At 47.6% G+C, this 22,310-nt stretch overlaps 1 protein-coding gene across 1 annotated transcript in view; it reads left to right on the forward strand.

The window, feature by feature from the left end:
- MARCHF4 (membrane associated ring-CH-type finger 4) overlaps positions 1–22,310 on the forward strand; it is a 90,666-nt gene that overhangs the window by 65,998 nt on the left and 2,358 nt on the right. Inside the window, exons 3-4 of the mRNA XM_028510678.2 lie at positions 1,892–2,047; positions 7,028–7,220. Coding sequence (XP_028366479.1) covers positions 1,892–2,047; positions 7,028–7,220 — 349 coding nt within the window. The remainder of the gene's footprint in view (positions 1–1,891; positions 2,048–7,027; positions 7,221–22,310) is intronic.

The following is a 22,310-nucleotide window of genomic DNA, read 5'->3' on the forward strand; positions in this document are numbered from 1 at the left end:
AAGGAAAGTAGCACACCTTTGACCTCTTGGCTGCACAGCCAGGCACTGGGACCAGGTCACGTACGCCCCCACCACCCCCTTCCCACATAAGTATGCTGGGAATGGGAGCCCTGGTGGTCCCCTATCCAGAGCCATGATAGAGAGCCCAGGTTCGTTATCAGTCGTGGCCCAGCTACTGCTGCCCTGTCACATGTCTGCTGCTTGGGAAGCAAGGAGTGCAGCCTTCACTGTCGCCTGGTGCCACTGCCAGGGACCAAGAGTAATGTCTCTTACCTGATCAGCAATTTGACATGGCTGCTTAACAACCCGATTAATCAAACCCAGCTCACCCTGTTAGAATAAATGAGCCTAAGAAATGCTGCCATGAATAATGAGGGCTTTTGCCTCTCCCCCAGCACCTCTCCCCACAGCCCCTCCTCCTGTTTCTTTCCCAGAGACACGCAGCGGCAACTGCATTCCAAGGGCTCTTAGCCTTTCATGGGATCTGCGAGTGCCCAGTCATGTGGGCATCTCCTTCCTTCTCTACTCCTCTTCCAGGTGCCACAGCTGCCCACCTGGGGCAAGAGCTGGCCAGGTCCTAGAGGAACACAACCTCTTGTTCATCAAACAGATACGCACACATTCCACTGTCAGAGTCGGGCAGAGTGCCTGCTTTCGGCGCTGTTCTAGGTGCTAAGGATACAGAGATGAATCAGATATTGTCCCCGTGAGGGTTAACCATGTTGTGACCCAGAGACCCGCAGGTAAATGCTGTAACAGAGGTGTGGGAAGGGCCTGGAGCCGCAGTGGAGATGGCCTGTCAGCAGTGGAAAAACAGAGTGGGTATTTCGCCTCCCTGCTTCCAGTTCCCCCAACTGACCATCCCAGCCACTCCCAGCAAGGCCTGAGGCAGTCCAGAGGGTCCTGGCCAGCCCAATCTCCTGGGGTGCACTGGACTCAAGCCTGGCCCCACCTGCCATGCTTCTGTCACTCTGACACCTGGGTGGAGAGGCTTCACAGAGGGGACCTGGGTCTCCATGAGCTGGTCTGCAGTATAATGCAAAGGCTCAAGACCAGAGCGCTAAACTTCAGCAAAAACTGTACTAGCTGTTAATATTTAGGTATTGGAGATTTTACATAACAATTGCCATATAGCCCTGGCCAGTGTGACTCAGTTGATTGGAGTGACATTCTGTAACCAAAGGGTTGTGGATTCAGTCCCCAGTCAGGGCACATACCTAGGTTGCAGGTTCGATCCCTTGTCTGGGCTCATAGGAGCCTCAGCCTGGGCGGGTATGGGAGGCAACCAGTCGATGTTTTTGTCTTATATCAATGCTTCTCTCTCTCTCTGTCCCCCTTCCTCTCTCTCTAAAAGCAATGAAAAGAATGTCCTCAAGGTGAGGATAAAAAAAGTTGCCACATAGATTTCCATGTCTGCAGCTGGCTGGAGCTGAGTGGCCATCCCTTTAACTTGAGTCTGGGCCTTCCAATTTGTCCCATTTTCCACCAGCTAGTTTCTGTCACTTGTGCTGCCTGTCTAACCCTGAGAGCATTTGAACTTGAGACCCCTGGCTGAGTCTTTAAAGAGAAGGCAGCTGAGGCTGACACCCCCTTTGGATGGCAGAAGCCTTCCGTAGGACTCAACTCACTCTTTTTCACAGAAACCCTAGGATGTAGGCAGCACCGAGTAGGACCCGGGGCCTAGAACTGTTAGTTGAGTTCCCTGAACTTGCCTGGCTTCCACAGCGGGAAGGGTGGAGTCTCCTCTGTGGGGCCTGGTGCCTTCCAACAAAGCCTGTGGCCTGGTTTCAGTGGTGTGCTGTGTCTGGTCTACCCAAGCCTACAGCCGGCCTGCCCCTGTGCCTGTCAGCTCGACTCTGGGCCTCACTACCCTGTGCCTTTCTCCCTGCAGGGGGAGCTGCTGAGCCCGTGCCGCTGCGACGGCTCTGTCAAGTGTACCCATCAGCCTTGCCTCATCAAGTGGATCAGCGAACGGGGCTGCTGGAGCTGTGAGCTATGCTACTACAAGTACCACGTCATTGCCATAAGCACAAAGAATCCTCTGCAGGTACAACCAGGGGTTGCATGCTGGCTGGGGCGGGGCTGGGGTGCTGGGGCCTGTGGTCTCTCCCACAGCCCTGGTGTTCTGGTGGGAGGACCATTTCCCCTTGGGGTCAGGGATGTTTGGAGAAAAGGCATGAGATGGGTTAGGTGGACAAGACCACAGATGACACTTGGACAAGAAGAACTGAAATAACTTCTGTGATTTTTTTTCTCAAGCTTCAGCAAGAAGAGAAAGGAATGAGGCAAAGAAAGAGAAATAGATATAGAAGGAAAGAAGTGTGGAGAGTCAGATGGAAAAGAGAATAAGAGATGGATGGATGGGTGGATGGAAGCAGAAAGGACAGGAAAAGAAAAAGGAAAGAAGGGAGAGAGGAACAGAAGAACAGAAAAGAAAAGAAGAAAGGCAGGAAGGAAGAAAGGCCAGAGGGCAGAAGAGAGCAGGATGGAAAAAAGACAGAGGCTGGGAGTGAGGAGCAAGACTGAGATAAAGCTAAGGGCGGGGAAAAGAAGAAGTAAGAGGAGAGGAAACACAAAGGCACTTCCCACACCTTAATGTGCATGCGCTTCGCCTTGTCAAAACGCAGACATGCTTCAGGAGTCTGGGGCAGGGTCTGAGCTTCTGCATTCCTGATAAGCTATCAGGTGATGGGGGTGATGTGGATGCTGTTGGTTCATGGATCACCCTTCTTGTGACAAGGGACCAGAGAAGAATAGAGAAGAGACAGGAGAGGGAGGCAGAGGAAAAGTGAAGAAAGGGCAATAAGGAAGAGGGAAAAGGGGAGAGGCTACTATAAAGGGCTAGGGCAGGGAGAGCCAGGGCTCGGGGCAGGGGGCGGGGGTGCCTGCCAGGCAGATGCAGACAGGGCTGGGCCTGTGAGAACTGAGAGGCCCCCCACCTCATCTCCCACACCCTGCCCGGACACATCCAACATCCCAGAGGAGCCGGCTGGCCCTGTACCGCCTCATATATCCTCCAACCCAAACAGCTTTCCCTTCAAGGCTCGCGCATATAGACAGCACTCAGCTTCTGAAAACACCTCCACCTATGCATGGTCAGCCGGTTAAGCTGCCACATAACCTGTTAGCCATCAGGCTAGTGAGGATGGGAACCTGAACAGCCTGCACAGTTGTTTCACCCCTCCTCTCCGAGGGGGAGGAGGGAGTTGATCCTGCAAGCCCAGGAGGGCAGGTGGTTCCGTGGTGATGGTGGGGTGGCGGGTCTCTGCATGAGGGGGCGGGGCCCCCTGAAAACATGGAGCTGCAGTGTCCAGGGCATTTTGTTGTAGATCAAGTTGCACACTATGCAATTTTACACGGGGCACTGCATCCCCCCAACCCCTCCAGGCACCTTAGCCATCCTGGTGGTGTACTGAGGGGTCAGAATGAGAGGTGCCTCTCCCTGTGCTGGTTCCGTCTTTAGTCACTCATTTCAAATCTTGCAGCGTCTTAAAATAGCAGCGTCATGAGATAGCTGATTCCACGCCCTGGGTGCATTAACTCTCCCCTTCCTTCTCAGTGACTCAAGCCTCGGAGAAGGGTCAGAGTCAAACCTACGCATCTACCCCTAAGGCTCTTGGCTCACAACGGGCACCAGCCTTTGACTCGTAAAATAAAAAATCATTTAGGGATAGCTCTCTCCTGGGGTGTGTGTGAGAGAGGAGGGGAAGGTTATTCCAATCTCATAAGTACAGTAAGCAAGTGGCAGTGTTGACAAAATTGATCTATTAATTTATTGTTAGGTTACTACTGTGATTGTCACTTTTGGAAATGCAGCAATGTGCGCTCAGTAAATGCCACTTTACTCTTCCAGACAGCACCAGGAGAAGGCGGTAGTTTGGACTAGCGGCAGTGTTGTGTGGCTGTGGCCCAAGTTGCCTCGCTTGTGTGTCCTGGGTCCCTTGGGCCCAGCCAAGTGTGCAGCTAGCTGCCTGCTGAGCCTCAGTGGGGCAACTTCTGCTCCCATAGCCCAGCCAGACCACCTGTGAGTGAGCGGAGCAATAGGTGGGGGGCCCAGGGCTACCGCTGCTCAGTGTGGGGAGGTTTTTTCCAGACCCCATATGAAGTCGTGAGAAAAAGTGGTTGTGACAGCATGCTATCTCAGTGCCTCTCTGCAAGCTCTGGCTCTAGCAGGAGAGCCATTGAGAAAGGAGGAGTTTCAGTGTGGCCCTGTGGCCTCAACTTCATGGCTACCTCGGCTATACCTGAACTGCAATTAGATTAATGTTTGGTGCTTACTGGGGGTTAGCCACTGTTCTAAGTATTCACATACATCATCTCATTTAATATTGAAAACAACCCAGTGCAGTGGGTACTGTTAGTATTCCCAATTTACAGATGAAACAATGGAGGCACAGAAAGATCAGCAATGTGCTCGGGGTTACCCTGGTGGAGCAGGGTTGCATGCGAGGGGTCTAACTCCTGAGTCAGGCCCTTAACCTTTACCCTATAGTGCACAGCACTGAGTTTGCTGAGTATGGTTATCTTCAGGAAGACCCCACCTCCACATGCCTAACTGTATTTTTGCTGAAACATAATGAAGAATAGAAATAATGGCAGCCCATACTCTTCAAAGCACTGATTAGAGAGTTATTTCATTTCACTCTCATAATACTCTAGGAAGTGGGACCAATTATTTCCACTTTTACAAAAGGGAAACTTGAGACTTTCTGATGTATTGCCTTCTCCTAGGTCACACTCTGCAAGTCGGGGCAGAGCTCAGCTAGAACTGGGTCACCAGGCGCTGTGCTCAGTGCTCCTTGTTATAAGGAAGGAAGCAGCCAGGCAGGCTTCACGCTCTTCCCCCTTGGTCGGTGCATTCACTGTGGGGCGGGACACAGAGAATATCTCGATACTGCTACTGCGTACAGAATCTGCCCTGGAGCTAAGCTCCGGGCGTCTGGTGATGGCAGAGCCTGGAACCCCTGGAGCCCTTCTTGCCTTTCCAGCCTCTCTTTGAGACGTCAGAGTCTCTTGTTCCCTGCTTTCTCCTTGCACTTCTGCTCTTGACACCGCTGGCAGGACCTCCCATGGGACACAAAGGAGGAGAGCCTTGACAGTGGCACCCCTACCCCAGTCCTTCTTCATCATGCTCCAGATTGTGGTCAGGGGCCCTGTTTAGTTTCCATAGGTGGCTTGGGGGCTGGTAAAAAGGGCTTTATGATTTAGGGGGACCTTTCTGTGCCTCTGGATTTGGGATTTTTGAAGTCTGGAGCACGAGAAAGTGAGGGTTATTGATGACTTCATGGTAGAGACAAAAAGCTCAGTCAGAAACCCTCTTCACAGACAGTGGGGCAGGCTCTGTAAAAAGCATTTGGTTGTGTGTGAGCAAAGTCTGTAGGATCAGTCCATCTTCTGGTAAAATCCCTTGTTCCGTGTAAACCTAGGCTGAGGGAAGCAGTGGAAAATTTAAAGGCCCAATTACCTGTAATGGGACGCTATCTGTATAATTAAAGGTAAAGGCTGATGTCCTACATCTAGGATAGAGAGTGGAATGTTTTCCAATGGTTACAGTTCCCTGTGGGCCATTGGTCAGTCCGAGCTAGAGCCAGAATCAGGGCTCCTGTCCCAGCCATTTAACACGGAGTGAGGGCTCACTGTCGGCAGATGGAAGGTAGTCTGCCTTTCCCCCAGTGCAGGTGCAAATGCTTTCGAGGCTGTTTTCCACAAGGTGTTACACAAATTCCTTCAATTGGGAGATTGCCCTTCCCTTCACCTTCCCCAGTGTTCTCTTTGTAAAATTGTTCAACTTCACTGCCTCCAATTGTTCAAAAGCATAGTGTTGACTCTTAGGATAAAGTAAAAAATCTATGCATATTCTTCAAGATTCCACATGGTCTTTCCTTCTTATATTTCCAGCTTTCTCACCCCACAATGTCTTTGGTCTCTCTGCTCCACTCACTCTGGCCTTCTTCCAGGGTTTCACACTCACAGGGCCTTTGCTCATGTTCTTTCCTGTGCCCAGAGCACTTGCCCCTCCTCCCTTTCCCTAGTAAACTCCTACTCAACTCAAGCATCACTTCTGGGAAGTCAAATCCCCATTGTATAGACTTTCACAGTGCTGGGTACCTCCCTTTCTTACTCCTGATAAAGTACATTTGCAAGTAATTGGTTGTCTGTTTTCTAGGTTGTAAGCTCCATAAAAGCAGAAATCTTATATGTTTTTGCTTACTTTGCTTACTTTGTTTCTTGCACCTAGCAGAGTGGCTGGCACATGGAGAGTACTCAGTACTTATTTACTGAATGACAACATGCCTAGATCCCAAGCTAACATCCAACTCCAGCCTTATTTAGGCCTCTGTTCCCTAGATCAGCCATAGAAGGGCAGAATTTCTGAATTCAAGCTTACCCACACCTGAGTCTTTAACCCATCCATCAGTACTGCTATTGGTATAATACTTTTTCTGTTAAAAAATGAAGTCTCAGTGTTCATATGTAGTCAGTAAATTATACTATTCTTCCTATCTCTCCCTCATCCTCTGTGTCCTCTTCTTGTCTGTTGAACTGGCCATCTCTAGCATGTCTACCAAATGGCATGCCAGGTGCTGCTGTAGGAAAGTAAAGAAAAGCCTGTGTGCTCTCAGCACGTATTAGTAGGAAAATAAAGTGTTGCTCTGAAAAGAATATTCCTGGGCCCTGAAACACCACCCGCACTAGCGCTGCAATTTCACTTCCTCCTTTCTATTTCTCTGTAGGTATCCTAGTCAATTACAAAGGCCTTCCTTCCCAGCCATGCCTGCCCAGAGCCCCAACCCTACAATGACTTTTGATCATTTGGTGTGATATAGGTTTCCTCCCCATCAGAAGTACAATGTAAAACTCAGAAACTTGTGAAAATATCCACTGTATCACTAGTTGGAAAGCCCTGGTTTAAAACCTAAACCAGAAGTGAGAGTTTGGGACAACAGAAGGGAGATGGGTCGGAGTGGGTTGGGAATGGGGCAAGGGTATCTGAGCAACAGCTAAGCTATCATTCTCTTTCCCGCAGTGGCAGGCCATCTCTCTGACAGTCATTGAGAAGGTTCAGATTGCAGCTGCCATCCTGGGTTCCCTTTTCCTCATTGCCAGCATCTCTTGGCTCATCTGGTCGACCTTCAGTCCCTCAGCAAAATGGCAGCGCCAAGACCTCCTCTTCCAGATCTGCTATGGGATGTATGGATTCATGGACGTGGTGTGCATAGGTGAGTCTGGGGGCTTGTCTCTAGGGGAAGTGGGAAGCCACATGATGGTGAGTTAGATGAATCCCTCAGGTCCTGCCCTCAGGCAGGTCAAAGCAGAGCAGGCACCAGCCTTGAAATCTGTGAGCTTGAGAGGTGCCAGTGGTTTAGATTTGAGAGAGGAGTGCAGAGGAGGGGGAAGCAGGGAAAGAAGGAAGATCTAAATATTTCCCAGGCAACCCTGTCTTGCCTGGTTGAATATAAGGATAAGGAGGCTTGCCACTAAGATTTGTGAAAAGTCAGCTGGTCAGCTTATCTGCCTCCAGCAGGATGCTGCAAGCTTCCTCTCTGCTGCGTACCCCATGGCTGCCCAGCCAAACAAGGAACACCTGTACCTTGCATTCCATTCTCTTCTCAGCAAAATGCCCAGAAACAGTATCAGTGATGCCTGCCGCCTCTTTTCAGCTTTCCACAAGCCTATTCCAATGCCCGAGATTTCTCTAGTCATTTTCAAACTGCATGCAGCGCTGGGCTTCCGCACCCAGCTTCATTCAGGAGGAAGCAATGGGATGCTGCCAAGACAGGCTCTGAAACTTCACCCCTGCCTCACCCCGAGCTTCTGTTCCTTTATCTATTGACATATGTTTCCTTTTCAGGTAAGATTCTGTTTAAAAGGCTTCAGTGTTTAGAAAAAAGTTGGAAATTTACCACTTAGGTTCCTGCTTATCCCATTCCCAAATCTATATCCCTCTGTCTTCCCTCATGCTAGGTTGGTTGGTGGACGGCTGGGTCTTTTTGCTTTTCCCGAGAAATGACTGTGGCTATTAACTTGGAAATCTTTGCCCAAATAATTCAGGGGATGGGGAATGGTCCTGGTTTTCCCTGAGTGACATGAAGCATGCTTAAGCACTGGTTTCACATCCTGACCCAGAACTCTCAGGTGACCCCCTAGGCCATAGTGCTGATAGCATTAGCATTCCACAGCTGTCTTCTCTGGGCATTGGTTTGTGTATTAGATCAAAATGCTACATTGCCTCGTTTGGCAGAAAAACATCTATTAGCTAGAATTTGGCTGGGATGATATTCATGTGAGTCTCTCTGGATTCCTTTCATATTAGAACCAGAGAGTTTGGAGACTTGCATACTGATTACAGCAGCCAGAGACCAGTGATGACAGAACTTGTAAACTTATCTAAGCATCTTACTGCCTCTTTGTGCTAGCAAAACCAGTACATCCACTCCCAGTTCAAGAGACTTTTAATGGTGGTCTATAGGCAGTGAAAGAGACAGACTGACCAGGTCTGGAGGACTGTGGAAAAGAGAGGACCGTTAATGGGAGGACTTTGACTTTGAGGCATTCTCATTTAGTTCCCTTTCCCACAAAACTCCCTTACTCCTGCTGAGACCTGGTTTGTTGATGCCAAAAACCAGGTGTGTCTCCATATGGAAGTATGGGGCTCTGGCATGGAGGGGGAAGCACTGTAGGGCCTTCCTGTAGGGGCCCCTCCAGCTGCCCTTCATTCTCCTTCAGGCAGGCTTTTGATCTGTCCCTGATGTGAGCATCAGTGACACATGCTTTCCTGTCACGTGGTGTATTAGTCAGCTTTGGCTGCAGTAACAAACAACTCCAATATTGCAGGGCCTTACAACAAGAATCATTTATTTTCCATTCATGAGTCTATGAAATGGCTGTGGCTCTGCTGGGCTTGGCTGGGCTTAGCTTCCAACTGTGCATTGGGCTTGGGCCTGCTCTGAATGTTTCCTCATGCTGGGACCCATGTTAAATGAGAAGGGGCTACAGGGGCCTATTCTTCTCCTAACCAATTGCAGGAGCACAAAAGTACTCGTTGATATTTGCAGTGCTTCTCTAAGCTTCAGCTCGGTACTGGCATACTGCTCCTTCTGCCCACAGACATTGGCCAATGCACATTACCAACAAACCTTACATCAAAGAGGTGGTAGGGCAGGGAAGTATTCTCCTCCCCTGGTGGAAGTGTGGGTGAGATAGAGGAGCATCAGTACTGTCTACCACTCAGGGTTCCATAGATCTGAAGACTGAGAGAATTGAACAAGGAAAGATTGTACAATCAACCAGTGCAGCTCCTTTGCTTTGCAGTTGAGAGCTGGGACCAAGAGAAGGGAAGCAGTCTGCTCAAGCTTGCTCATCTGGGATTCAAAGCAAGGTCTCCTAACTGGCAGTCAAGTGCTCCTTCTATGAGCTCTCTTGCATCAGTGTGCAGGAGTCCCATGGTGTCACTTATGGGATACCTGCAGATGCCATCTGCCACTTTGGTACAGCTGGGCCCACTTACAGGAGGAGCCCTCACACACAGACCTGTTCTGTTCACTGTGACTCTCAGCCACCCAGCCCACCCACTCTGGCCTGCTTGGTGCTCTGGTCTCTCTTTCTCCTAGTATCTCCTCCTATCTGCCTGCCTCTCCCTGGCCCACTTCTCTCTCTCTAATTCTTTTTCTTCTTACATCCATCTTGCATGTAGTCACTCAATTTCTGAGAGAAGCAAAGTGAGCTAAATATTGAGAGCTAAATAAATGTTTTCCTTCCTTCTAAGCTTTTAGGAAAACATAATTTCCCAGATGCACAGCTATACCATGATCTATCCATTCTGGTCTGACAGACCAGTGACTGCTTAGAGACAGCCAGTGAATGGGAGAAGAATGCCTAGGGATCCTAACTGCTTTTGGTGCCATCCAAATGTGGTCAGATACAGTTATATTTAGGCTATCTCATCTTTTTTTTTCCTTTAAGATTTTATTTATATACTTTTAGAGAGCAAGGAAGAGAGGAATTAAAAAAGGGAGAGAAACATTGATGTGCAAGAGATACATCGACCAGTTGTTTCTCATGAGCCCCCAACTGGGAACCTGGCCTGCAACCCAGGCATGTGCCCAAACTGGGAGTTGAACCAGCGACCTTTTGGTTCACCGGCTGGGCACTCAATCCACTAAGCCACACCTACCAGGGCCCATCTCACCTTTAAAATGTTTAGATCGTTCTATCATTTTATTGGTTAGAACTGGAGCTAATTCAGTGTCAGAGCATGTGCCCAAGGTCAAGAATGATTCTTCCCATGTTTTAGATGGTAAAACATTGAGACTGAAGGATTTGTCTTCGACTGAGTCAGGCAGCAGAGTAGGACTCTCAGTTCAGTGTTTTTCTAGGAGAGGCTGCCCACAGGCAGAAATGCTGGGAGACAAAATCAAAATGGGAATAATATTGACAGAGAAGGGAGAGAGAGGTAACAGGAAGTAGTTGAAATGCACAGATTCTTATGGTGGTTGCGATGATGATGATTTTGAGGATGGTAATGATGACCAGTAGTGAGGGTGATGGTTTTCAGGGTGAAGTTTAAGTATAGGCCACTCCTGCTCTGCAATGTGTTGGCCAGTTGAGGAAAAACACACAGCACTGCACAAATAGTTTTAGAGTATCAGCTTTTTAGGGGTTCTCTGGAAGGGAGAATCAAGTAGAGCCTGCAACATCTACTAGATGCATCTTCATTTTTAGGCTCAACTAGATATTCAGACTCACAGAACTAGCAGTGAGCACACTTGACACAAGATTCTCTTAGAGGAATGTAGGACAGGAACCATGACCCCACAAGGCAGGTCTGGCTTACCTCTTCAGGTGAGTCCTTGCAGGATGCTCCACATTCTAGCCCAGGGCTAGTCTTTTGGTCCCCAAATAATAGCTCAGGAAGGAGAAGATGAGATTCACAATGGTGGGTGCAGGGTCCACATTGGTGTAGGTTCCAGGGTCCCCGCAAAAGTCTCTTTTCCTTCCCTTATCTGTAGAATAGAATGATAACACTGTCTTCAGAACTGTTGAGAGGATTGAATAAGAGGGTGTATGCAAAGGAGCAGGCACTCCTAAACACAAGTGGCCAGGCTAGGAGGCACTCATAGATTCCACTCATAGTAGGCACTCAATAAATGTTTGCTGAATCCAGTCACAGCCTAGGGAACCTGACCCCGTGTCCTCACATAATTGAGAGTCTGCTGTTATTTGGAGCAGTGCTTCTTGAAGATTTTGGCTTCCCTCACCCATGTCCCCTCAATGAGAAGGTCTGATTACATCGAATGTCCTGGTTCCACCTGCCTCCTCTTCCGTCATCTCTAATGACGCTGTCTGCCCCAGCAGAGAAGTTGACAGAGCCTCACAGAAAACAAATGGGACGTTCTCTGCTCCAGTGGGTCAAGTTATTAGAATTTAACAAGAGCAAATTAATTAAGGTCTTTGGCACCAAAAACATTTTTTTTCACTCCTCAGACCCAAGAGATTGGCCATCAAAAAGTCAACTTTGAAAAAATGAGGACCTCATCCTCCCCGTTTGTTTTGTGCTTGTGAGTGGAATGGGGTCAAGGGGAGGAAGGAGAGCAACCTTTCTGAGCTTGCCCCAAATCTTTAAAACAGTGGAACATGGTAATTGACAAAACTATTTTTGAAATGTTTTGCTAAAGCTTCCTCTGTGTGCTGTCCATTCAGGACCTATGATAACCTATGATTACCATTTACCTATGATTTAGAGCTACCTGGCACCTGCCCTCTAAAGTAAAGGGATTCAAATCCTGATTTTTAGCAAATGGGAAGGTGGTAGTGGCAGCAGAGCTATCAGGACTACAAAACTAAAAACATTATTTTTCAAGCTTAAGTTTAGTTCACATTAACTAAAAATACATGTATGCCACAATAATTCCTTCCCTTGGGCTAGAAATGGCCTGTCAAGCCTTTTCATTCCCTGATCAGGAGACTTTGAAAATATGGGGGAGGCAGCACGATGCAGTGGGAGAGACGAGGAGATGGAAGATCTGGGTCTGAAAACCAGATTAGCCACTAAGTACCTCTGTGACCTTGGGCAAGTCACTTCCACTTTCTACAACTCAGGTAACACATCTGTAAAATGAAAGGGTTGAACCTACTAACCTCCAAGGTCCTTATAGGTCTGACATTCTAGGATTCTGAAGTTACTTCCATTGGGAGAAGATGTCATAATTCTCAGAGGTTGAAAGCTGTGGCTTCCGGGGATTCTCAGCGATGGGGGGCCCAGGCCAAACAACCAATAGGCATCAGCCATGTAAGTAAGCAAGTGAGGCTCAGTCCATGTGCTGTTATCTGCATGTGGCTCATCGAAATTTACAAGTTAGCTATGAACTCATATCTCAACCATGCCCTCCCTCACCCCCATGGCTTCCCATGCATGGCCACCTCTCTCCACAGCTGATCTGCTGGGTGCTTAGAGGATGAAGATGACTGATTTAGAAGCTGACCCAGTCCTGGCTGGTGTGGCCCAGTGGATGGAACAATGGCCTGTAGACCAAAGGGTCACCAGTTCAATTCCCATTCTAGAGCACATGCGTGGGTTGTGGGCCTGGTCCCCAGGAGGGGACATGTGAGAGGCAACCACACCTTGATACTTATCTCCCTCTCTTTCTCCCTCCTTTCCCCTCTTTAAAAATAAATAAATAAAATCTTAAAAAAAAAAACAAGAAAAGAAGCAGACACAGCAAGTAAGCACTGTCCCCCTCAAAGGAGACTCCTTGGGAGATAATTTGCTTAAAGCAGTTGTACTGACAGGCTCGAAATCTTTTAGGAACACCTCTTGAGAACCCAGTGCCTGCATCACAGTCTTTGGAAAAAGATGCAGAGTGGCATGTCTCTCTGTTCACAGTGGATTTGTGGCCAGAAACAGCCCAATCTGATACATTTTGGAAACCACATGGAACACATCTAACCCACATCTACTTTTCTCTTGTGGCCTCTAACCTAGTGCTGAAGTGATTTTAGTTAGGGTAACTCCAACAGATGTACTTTTAAAATAACCCCCCAAATTTCAGTAGCTTAATGCAATAGAAGTTCCTGATCAGTAGGAGGTTCTCCTCCCACCTTGGGGCTCCACAGCCTCACAGGGCTTCTGAGTCCTTTATCTCCAGCCAGTAGAAAACAGAACATAAATAAAGGACACACACACACTTTCCCTCTCAATACCTGTTTCTTAAACCTTGGCCACATTTGCATAAATAAACTACTGTTGTAACTTTCTAGTAACTCCTTTAAAATGAAGTTCTGAGATACTTATTTAATAATAATGATAATGAACTAGTATTTATTATTCATTACGTACTAAGTACTGTGAAAAGTGCTCCATGTACATAATCTTATTTACTCCCTATGACCCTATGCTATAGTTACTATTATATGCCCATGTTCTTGAGGCAAAAGCTGAGACTAAGAGTAAGTTACCCAAGGTCATACAATTAAACCCCAGCTTCATCTGATTCTAAAGCCCACATTCTGAACTACTCTCTTATAACCATGCAACACATATAATAAAACACATCTTTGATGGATTCAAATAGAAATTATATATACATATACATATATCATTTCCAAAACACATGATCTCCTCCATAGCTGCACTCCCTCTGGAGGGAGCACCGGCCTTCGAACACGGAGGTGGAAGCAGCCCAGACACATGGCCCTGTTCTGTTTCAGATTATCCTAGGTTTATGTCCTGCTTTATGTACAAGCTGTGTGTCTTTGGGCAAGGTATTTAGCTTCTCTGAGCTCAGTTTCCTCTTCTGTAAATTAAGAGATAATATCACCCCCCATAGGGTTTTTATGAAAAGTGCACTATATGTGCAAAGCCATTTTAGAGTGACGGACCATAGTAAGTATTCAGAATATCGGCTATCATCACCCTCATCACCATCACTTTCTTCATCACCATGCAGAGTGGCTGAGAAATGCAGTTCTCTCTGTACCTGTCAAGGTAGTGAAAGTTCTAAGCCTCATAAAGAAACCCCACAGGAAAGAACCCACAGTATCTTAGGGCATGATTCACACACACTTCCAGAAATGGACCTCTCTATTATACCAATACAAAGGTATGTGGGCTCCCAGCTATTTCTCTCTCCTACTCAGTCCTCCTGAGTTAAGCGTACTTCATGTCAAAGAGTCTCAGTACTCAGTGATTTTCCAGCAAAGGTCTTCTCTCAGGTCTCTGGATATGTTCTCACTCTGATACATTGAGAAACACTCTGTATAGCTCAACCAATGTCAGCTGGCCCAGCAGGGGCCCTGCTAGCATGGGAACTCTTTCAGAAGTCACCTCAGAAGGGACAACTTCTCCCTGGGCACAGACAAGATGGCCCTGAGTGATGGAAACAGGAGGTGGCTTTGCATTCACCCTCACTGAGTGCTTTCAGTGTCCTCTGTCCTTTGAATCTCTGTTGAAAGAGTCAGATCACTCAAAGCATTCATCAAACTAAGACTCAAAGCCCTCAAGTCCAGGTGAGTCTGCCCAAATAGGGCCCCTGGACCCACATCTGGCCAATTCCTCAGGAGGCCCTGAGCAGAACAGCCTGGCTACACTTGTGAGAAGCACAAAGCTGTCCCCCACTGGAGAATGCTAGGCAAGTGACACTGCTGATCTGGCCTGTCCCAGAAGCATCTCTGAACCCACCCTAGCTAGCTGGTGATAGTGAGTCCTCTCCCCCACTTGCCTGATAAGTTCTTTGGTGCAGGTTCTGATAGGGCTGGCCCTGGAAGGGGTAGCATCTGGAAGGTGAGTGTTGGCAATGGTGGGGCTTTGGAGGTAAGTCTTGTTTCACATCTATCTGTGATTCTGCAGGGGGGAGTGGAGCACCCTTCCAGGTCACCACTGAAGGCTCTTGGTGGTGGGAGAGCAGGCACAGGCGTGAAGGCTTGTTTCTCCTCCTGTGGAGTTGGTTGGTTGCTTTCCGTTGCAGCGTGCTGTTCATCAGTAAATGATGACTCAGACTGAGGATTGGGAAGGACACTTAGGAGACAGCAGAACAGGTGCTTGTGTTTGGGGATGGGGCTGGCAATGAAGAAGGAGGAAGAAACAAGAGCAGGCATTTTCTATCCTATGATCTCCCCTGGCCCCTCAACAATCCAGGTCACAGAGCCTTGAGTATTAAATGTGTGCCCGGCATGTGCCAGGCACCAGCACGCAGGGCTCATTACCTCATTTATTCTCATAATGACCCTATAAGGAAGGAGTGTGAGCCCCAATTTACTCAGAAAAAGGAAGTAACTAACCTAAGGCCACATGGTTAGTAAGGGACGGTGCTCTGAATGTTCAGCACATGTTCATTGGCCAGTTGACTCTAAATTGTGGGACCCAGAGGTCTTAGGGTCTAAGAGAGGAATGATCCTTTTCTCCAGTTGCCTTACATTTTCATGTCTGTCACATGTGGAAGTAGGAGGATTTTTGAAATTACTCACAGTTACATTTTTGTTCAAAATGTAGAGCCTTCGGAGAGGCAGTGGGTCAGGATAGGGACCATGTTCTAGGCAGTGCAACACAAGTGTGGTCCACATACAGGCAGCATCAGCATTGCCCAAGAACACCTTAGAATGCACATTCTTAGGCCTCACCCCAGACCTACTGAGTCAGACTCTCTGGGGGGCACCTGGAAATCTGTATTTTAACAAGCTCCTTGGTTGATTCTGGTGCATGCTAAACTTTAAGAAGCACTATTAGAAAGCTGTCTAGCATTTTTAATAGTGCTTTTATAGCATTTCACCAGGATACCAGCAGGAGATGGGGGTAGGGAGGGGGATTCTGGACCAGAGGCTTCTTGGGGAGGGGACCAGAGGCTTCTTTCCAGACTTCTTAGTTAGCTTTGTCCTCTTAACTTCATATGTGATGGGAACTGGGAGCTCATAGAAGCACATAGTAGGTGCTCAGGAAATACCAAATGGAATTAAATTGTATCTCACTGCTGTGGACTCAGCAAGGGTTGATGGCCAAGGTGTAGCAAGGGAGGATTGGGATGCCATGTCCGAAAGAACTCCTGACGCAGCTGTGGTGAGCTAGGGCATGGGAGCCATGTAGGTAGGATCACCTGATGCATGCATGGGCCCTCAGTGTCTACGGCGTTATGAATGAGACGTGAGATAAATTCACATGGACTACCGAGTCCTATGGAGGAAAAGGGATGGCACAGCTACTCACTCAAGGGGAGAGAGCCTTGGAGCGGTCTGGCCACTCTCTCAAAGGAGAGTGCCCAGACCCATGTCTTGATAGGTCTTTACTGGGTTTCAATTTGCACAGGAATACAGGTAAAGTTCATTAATCATTGTCAGGCAGTAAGGATCAAACAATAGATAGCATAAAAAGAACTATGAGGGCTTATTCTGAGTCAGGGTCTGTTAGCTAAAGGGCTACAAAGCTTTGGGAAACAAACTCATTTCCTGCTCATACCCTTATCATTTAATTGAGAGCATTCTTAGCAAAGCAGGTTTCACAGGATTTTACATATTCTTTCTTAGGCCTGATTGCCCTAGGGAACCCACCCTTTCCAGCACAGGGCTGTACCACCCTTTGTCACTGTTTCAGGCTCAAGTCAGGCAGTGGATATAAGGTAGTCAAGAGATTAGGAGACTTCTTGCAGGCAGAATGAGGACTCAGGCTTTGTCAAAGCCGAGAGGCAAGGGTCCATCACCCCCTTTTTCCATAGCCCCCCAAGTCCTTCCCTGGGGCCTCCACATGATCATGCCTGTCTTAGGTCATTCCTCCCTTGGGGAATCTTATTGTCATTGGCTAACCGACCAAGCATTGAGGGCCAGGTAGGGTGAAGAAAAAGGAGCAGAAGCGGTGCCCTTGCCAGGGAGATAATCTTTGTCTCCTTAGTGGCTTATGGTCTGAAGGTCGCCCACTCAGCCTTAGCCTTGGCGGGGTCACAGCTCCTGAAATGAGGCGGGGCGGTTCCCAACAACCACCCACTCACAACGGCCGTGTTCCCTGCCATCCTCGTGGGCTGAGCAAAGGGCCATTTCAGCTGGAGATCAGGGGGAGGTGATCTCCATCATTTCCATCAGGTGACAAATGAAACGTTCTGATAACCTAAGGAACCTACAATTTTATGAGGAAGAGGAGGCCAGAAAGGTAGAGAGATGTTAGAAAGGCAAAGGCAGCAATTCTGCAACTGGATTTTCCACAAATACAGCCCAGGGTTGGGCACCTTGTAGGTGGTTACCAGGTAACTATTAAATTAAATAGAGAATCCCAGAAAAGGACTCAATCAAAACATACTGGCTTTCTAATACTACCATGCCCTCTGACTTCCCCTTTTATCCTTCTTCTACTTCTCTGCCTGCCTTCACCAATAGCCTTTTTTCCTCCTATTCTAATTTCAGTCTCTGTCTTTATCCACTGCCATTTCTCACCCATCTCCTTTCTCTTCCATCTCTTCAAACTTGCCCACTTGACCTGTTCCCATCAGATGAACCCCACCCATTTCCCCCCATTTAAAAACAAAATTCTGCCACTCAGTGAATCAGTAAGTAATTTGTAGAGCAGGAAGTTGAGGGAGTGCTAGGAAGTAGATGTGAATGAGGTAGTTTGTGCTTTTCCAACTTTTGTCAAATAAGCATTATCTACAAAAACAGGTGCATCTTCCTCCCCTCCAGCCAACTCTCTATTAAAATGGTTTAATTGCTTCCTGAACACTAGACAGTTAGATAATTAGAAGGCAGTATTCAGACTAAAAATTTGAGCCACCCTACTCAATCAGGGTAAAACTGTCTGATCAAGAAGCTAATTAAGACTCAAGTGCAGTGGCTCTTACTGGAAAGAGTTAGTTTAGGGCTTCAGAAGCTCCTGCCTTTCTCTTCCCGAGGACCCTGTCTCCTCCATCATCACCAAGGCTTCATTAGTCTCCTAAAACTGTGTCAGCTGCCGAAGCCTCCCCCATACCACCATACCTTCTTTCCTCAAGGGGTTTATGATCTAAGGGGAAGAGCATAGCAGCATTCAAGCAAGGCTTGTGGACTAAATGAACAAATGAATGCTACAGTGCCAAGAGTGCACGGGCACATATTCAAAAGGCTGAAAGAAGTGATGAGAGTTGGTACATCGGGAGAGGGTGAGAGACTGGGTAAAGAAGAAGTCTCCTTGTCCAGAATGAGGTGGGTCCACGGGTGGCCTGCAGAAGATTTATGAACCTCCTAAAATCAAAACAACAATTCACGTCTCTGGTTTGTCCCCCCCCACCCCCCCCTGCCCCAGGAAGATGGCCCTTAGCTTTCATGAGATCCTCAAACACATTAGGATCTACTGGGCTACAGGGAGACTGTTTCTCCTCCAATGAACCCTTGAAGACTTGTTGCACAAAGTGCAATTTCAAGAGCTGTTGGAATCCTGGTGAAAACAGTGGCAGTGGGTAGCTGTCTCGCCTTCTTGAGTCACAGTGTGTTGGAGGCTGGAGAGGCTTTGTGGTGTTCCCATCCACTCTCCGTGTTTCACATCAAGGAGGCTGGAGTGATGCACTGCTGATTGCTCCCATGAATCAGCTCTTCCCCAGGGACCAGACCAGCTGCCTCTGGATTTACAGTTGCTGTAAATCCCATTGTGCTTTATCTCCAATCACACCATTCACCATCACAGGTCCCAGGCTCCAAGACCACCCTCCCAATACGGACAGTCATCCCTTTCCTGTTTTTTTCTCATCCCTGAGCTGGCCCCATCTTCCCATTCCTTTTGTTGTACCCTCTGGACTGCGTGGCCCGTCACTGGCAACATCTCTGAGTGTTACTTTCATCGTCTCTTCATTGGAACAAAACTATTTCCTGGAGGCCGTGTTCCTTGCATGGCACCCACGTGGTGGCTGCTTTTGCTCTCATACACTATTCTGTGGGGTTGGGGGTCGGGTTCCATGTTGTCCTTGCTCCCTGTTACCACTTCCAAACCGCCTCTCTTCCTTTGTCCTTCAGACAAAGGGGCCCCAGCCCCTTTGCAGTGCATGCCATCATATATCCCCACCTCTTTCCCCTTGATGCTGTTGGCTGCTGACCCCCTACTCACATTCCTTGTTGTACCTGGATCATCTGCTCCCTCCCACCAGTGTTCAGCATCTCCACAGATCGGTGGTTCTCAGCAGAGGTGGCCCCATCCTCTAGGGTGAATTTTGGAAATGTATGAGGTTTTTTCATTTGTTCTCTAATGTAGTTGTGCCCCAGCGTTCATATTGAAATTTATATAGTCTTGTTATAAATGACTTCCCCTTTGTTTTTCTTTACTTTATCTGTTAGGGCATTATATTATTATTTTTAAAGCAACTATAGTGATTTATGTTATCTTATGAATCTCATTTCAGGATAAGAAAGGGAATATTAAAATATATTGGTTATAAAAAAAGGGGGCATTTTTGTCTGAAAACACTGAGGATGGCTGATGCAGATAATCTCTCCAACTCCTCATTACTCCAAAGTCTGTTTCCTCCAGCCCACCTCAGCCCACTCAAGTGGTCACCCTCTAGACCTTATCATCACCAAGAACCACATCACCCCCCAAACCTGGAAATAAATGTCCCACTCTTTGATTATCAACCCCCCATCTTCTTTTTATGTATTTTTAAAAGGATTTGATTTCTTTATTTTTAGAGAGGGGGAAGGGAGGGAGAAAGAGATGGAGAGAAACATTAATGTGTGGTTGCCTCTCATGCACCCCCATCTGGGGACCCAGCCCACAACCTGAGCATATGCCCTGACTGAGAATCGAACTGGTGACCCTTTGGTTTGCAGGCCAGCATTCAATCCACTGAGCCACACCACCAGGGAAAACCCCACCCCCCATCCTATAAATGTATGGGTTCCTTGCCCAATGCATAGAAGAGGGAAGGGATGCAGGTGACTTCTAGAAACTGAAAAAGGGAATTCTCCAACTTTATAGAGACCTCTTGTTATTGACAATACAGCTTTCCTTTTTTTTTTTTTAAATTTTAAATGATTCCTTATCCATCTTGTGTCCTTATTTCCCTCCTCCCCAGTCTAGGTTACATGGGCCAGTATCATAACTACTCCCTCACAAACACCCACCACCCTCTCTCCTGTCTCACTGGCCCAGACAAACAGTCTACATTAATTAAATCCAATTCTCTTATTCCACAAATGCACCTAGCAACCAGCTGAAGGTGCAGAGAAAAATCACAAAACCAATGACTACATTCACTTCAAATTTATGGCCACAAATTTCCAATGGACACCCAACAACGTTAGATGATAATTCTGTCACAGCTCCCTTGTATATTCACCCTCCCATTTTCCAAGATAATTATTTTCCACCTTTTCTTTTTCTCCCCAAATTGTCAACATCTCCTCCCTTACTCCTTCTCCCTTAGCTGATGACTTCATGGAAGGCAAAGGTGCACTTGGATGAGAACCACCTGACTTTCCCACGATCAGCTTACCTCCTCAGTGGCCACTCTTAATTCCACTGACCTCTCAGCAACATTTCAAAGGGTTTTCACATTCCCTTACCTGAAACATGTCTATCTCTAGCCGTCTGGGTCTCCGCACTTGCTGCTCTTGCTTCTACACCATTTACTGCTCCTCCAGAGCCTACTTTGCTGGTTCCACCTCCACCAAATTGCCACTGAACCTCTATACATCAGAAGCCCCAGGGCTCTGTCATCGGCCCTTTTCTCTGGTCTACCTTCCCTCCTCAGGAGATCCAGGCATTCCTAAGGCTTCCAATTCTGCCTCTGCACTGAAGACTTCTATCTCCAGGCCACACCTCTCACTGAGCTTCAGACTTACATGTTCAACTGCCTAGCGGGTCCTTCCAGTGAGATTTCTAGCAGACGTCTTAAATTTACCATGAATAAAATAAGAATATCACTGTGGCTAAATAATGACCCCCGAAGGGATTTTGCAAATGTGATTAATTTAAAAGTCTCGATGTGGGGAGATTATCGGGTTGATTCTTATGGGCCCAATGTAATCAAGGTGTTCTTATAAGAGGGAGAGGGAGGCTTGGAGACAGAAGAGTAGCAGGTGATGTGACATTGGAAGGAAGAAGTGGACTGATGTAGGGAAGAAGCAAGGTGACTTCTAGAAGCTGAAGAAGGCATGGAAATGGATTCTCCCCTCAAAGCCACCAGAAAGAACCAGCCTTGCTGACACCTTCAGATCAGTCCAGGGAGACTGGATTTTAGACTTCTGGTCTCCAGAACTTCAAGAGAATACATTTGTGTTATTTTAAGCCACTAAATGTGTGGCAATTTGTTACAGCAGCCATAGGAAACTAATATAGTCACTGCCACCAGCACACAAATCCATACCCCTCACCATTGTGCCTTTCACGTCTACTAACAGCTGAGGCCAGGAGCTTCCAAGTTGTTCAGATTTTTCTCTTGACTCACACCTCACCTGTGAGCAAGTCTGTTGACTCTACCCCCAACAGACATCCTGACTGCAGTGATTTCTCACTGTCTGCCCTGCTGTTCCCCTAGTCCAGGCCACCAGCATCTCCAACTTGAATCATGACATCACTCCTGTTTGGTCTTTTGCTCCTGCTCTTGTCCTCCTCAGTTTATTGCTTCTCAGGAGCCAGAACGAACTTTCTGGAGGGTAAATCAGATCACATTATTCCCCTTATTAAGCCCTTCAGTGGTTTCCCATTATACTTGGGATAAAATATGAATTCCTTGCCATAACCTACAAGGCCCTATCATAAAGTGGTCTTTGCACTTCCTGCCCTGCACTTGCCCACTCTTTCCCTGCACCCTGGCCGCACAACCTCTTTCTGACCCATTGCACCCATTCCCACCCCCTGGCCTTTGCACATGAAGTTCTTGCCACCAAAATGCTCTCTTTTCAGACCTTTACATGGATACCTCCTGATCTTTTAAGTATCAAATCAAGTATCACCTCCCACAGAAGGCCCTTCCTACCAACCACCCTCTTGCTAAAACAAGACCTTTAACATCTGCAGCCAGTGGCTACTTAACCCTATTTTAGCCTCCTCACTGCATTTTTTCAGCACCTGAAGTAGTCCTGCTGGCTTGTTTCATGTCTGGTGTGTGTCTCTCCACTAGAGGGGATGTGAGCTCTCTGAGGGCAGGGTTCTGCCTCTTTGGCTCACTGCAGTATCTCTAGTGCTTGGCATACAGTAGGCATGCAGTGAAAATTTCTTTGCCAGATTGTCTGACATGGCTTGTTTCTGACTCTACCTCCCCTCCCCATTGGCCAATATAACTGCGTCTAAGTTGTCTCTCCCAGGGGTGTGTGTATTTCAGTAGCACTGGGTGAGGACAATCTGGGTGAGGACTTAACCAGTAGAACTTCAG

This window comes from Phyllostomus discolor, chromosome 4 (genome assembly GCF_004126475.2).
Source record: "Phyllostomus discolor isolate MPI-MPIP mPhyDis1 chromosome 4, mPhyDis1.pri.v3, whole genome shotgun sequence".
Taxonomy (NCBI): domain Eukaryota; kingdom Metazoa; phylum Chordata; class Mammalia; order Chiroptera; family Phyllostomidae; genus Phyllostomus; species Phyllostomus discolor.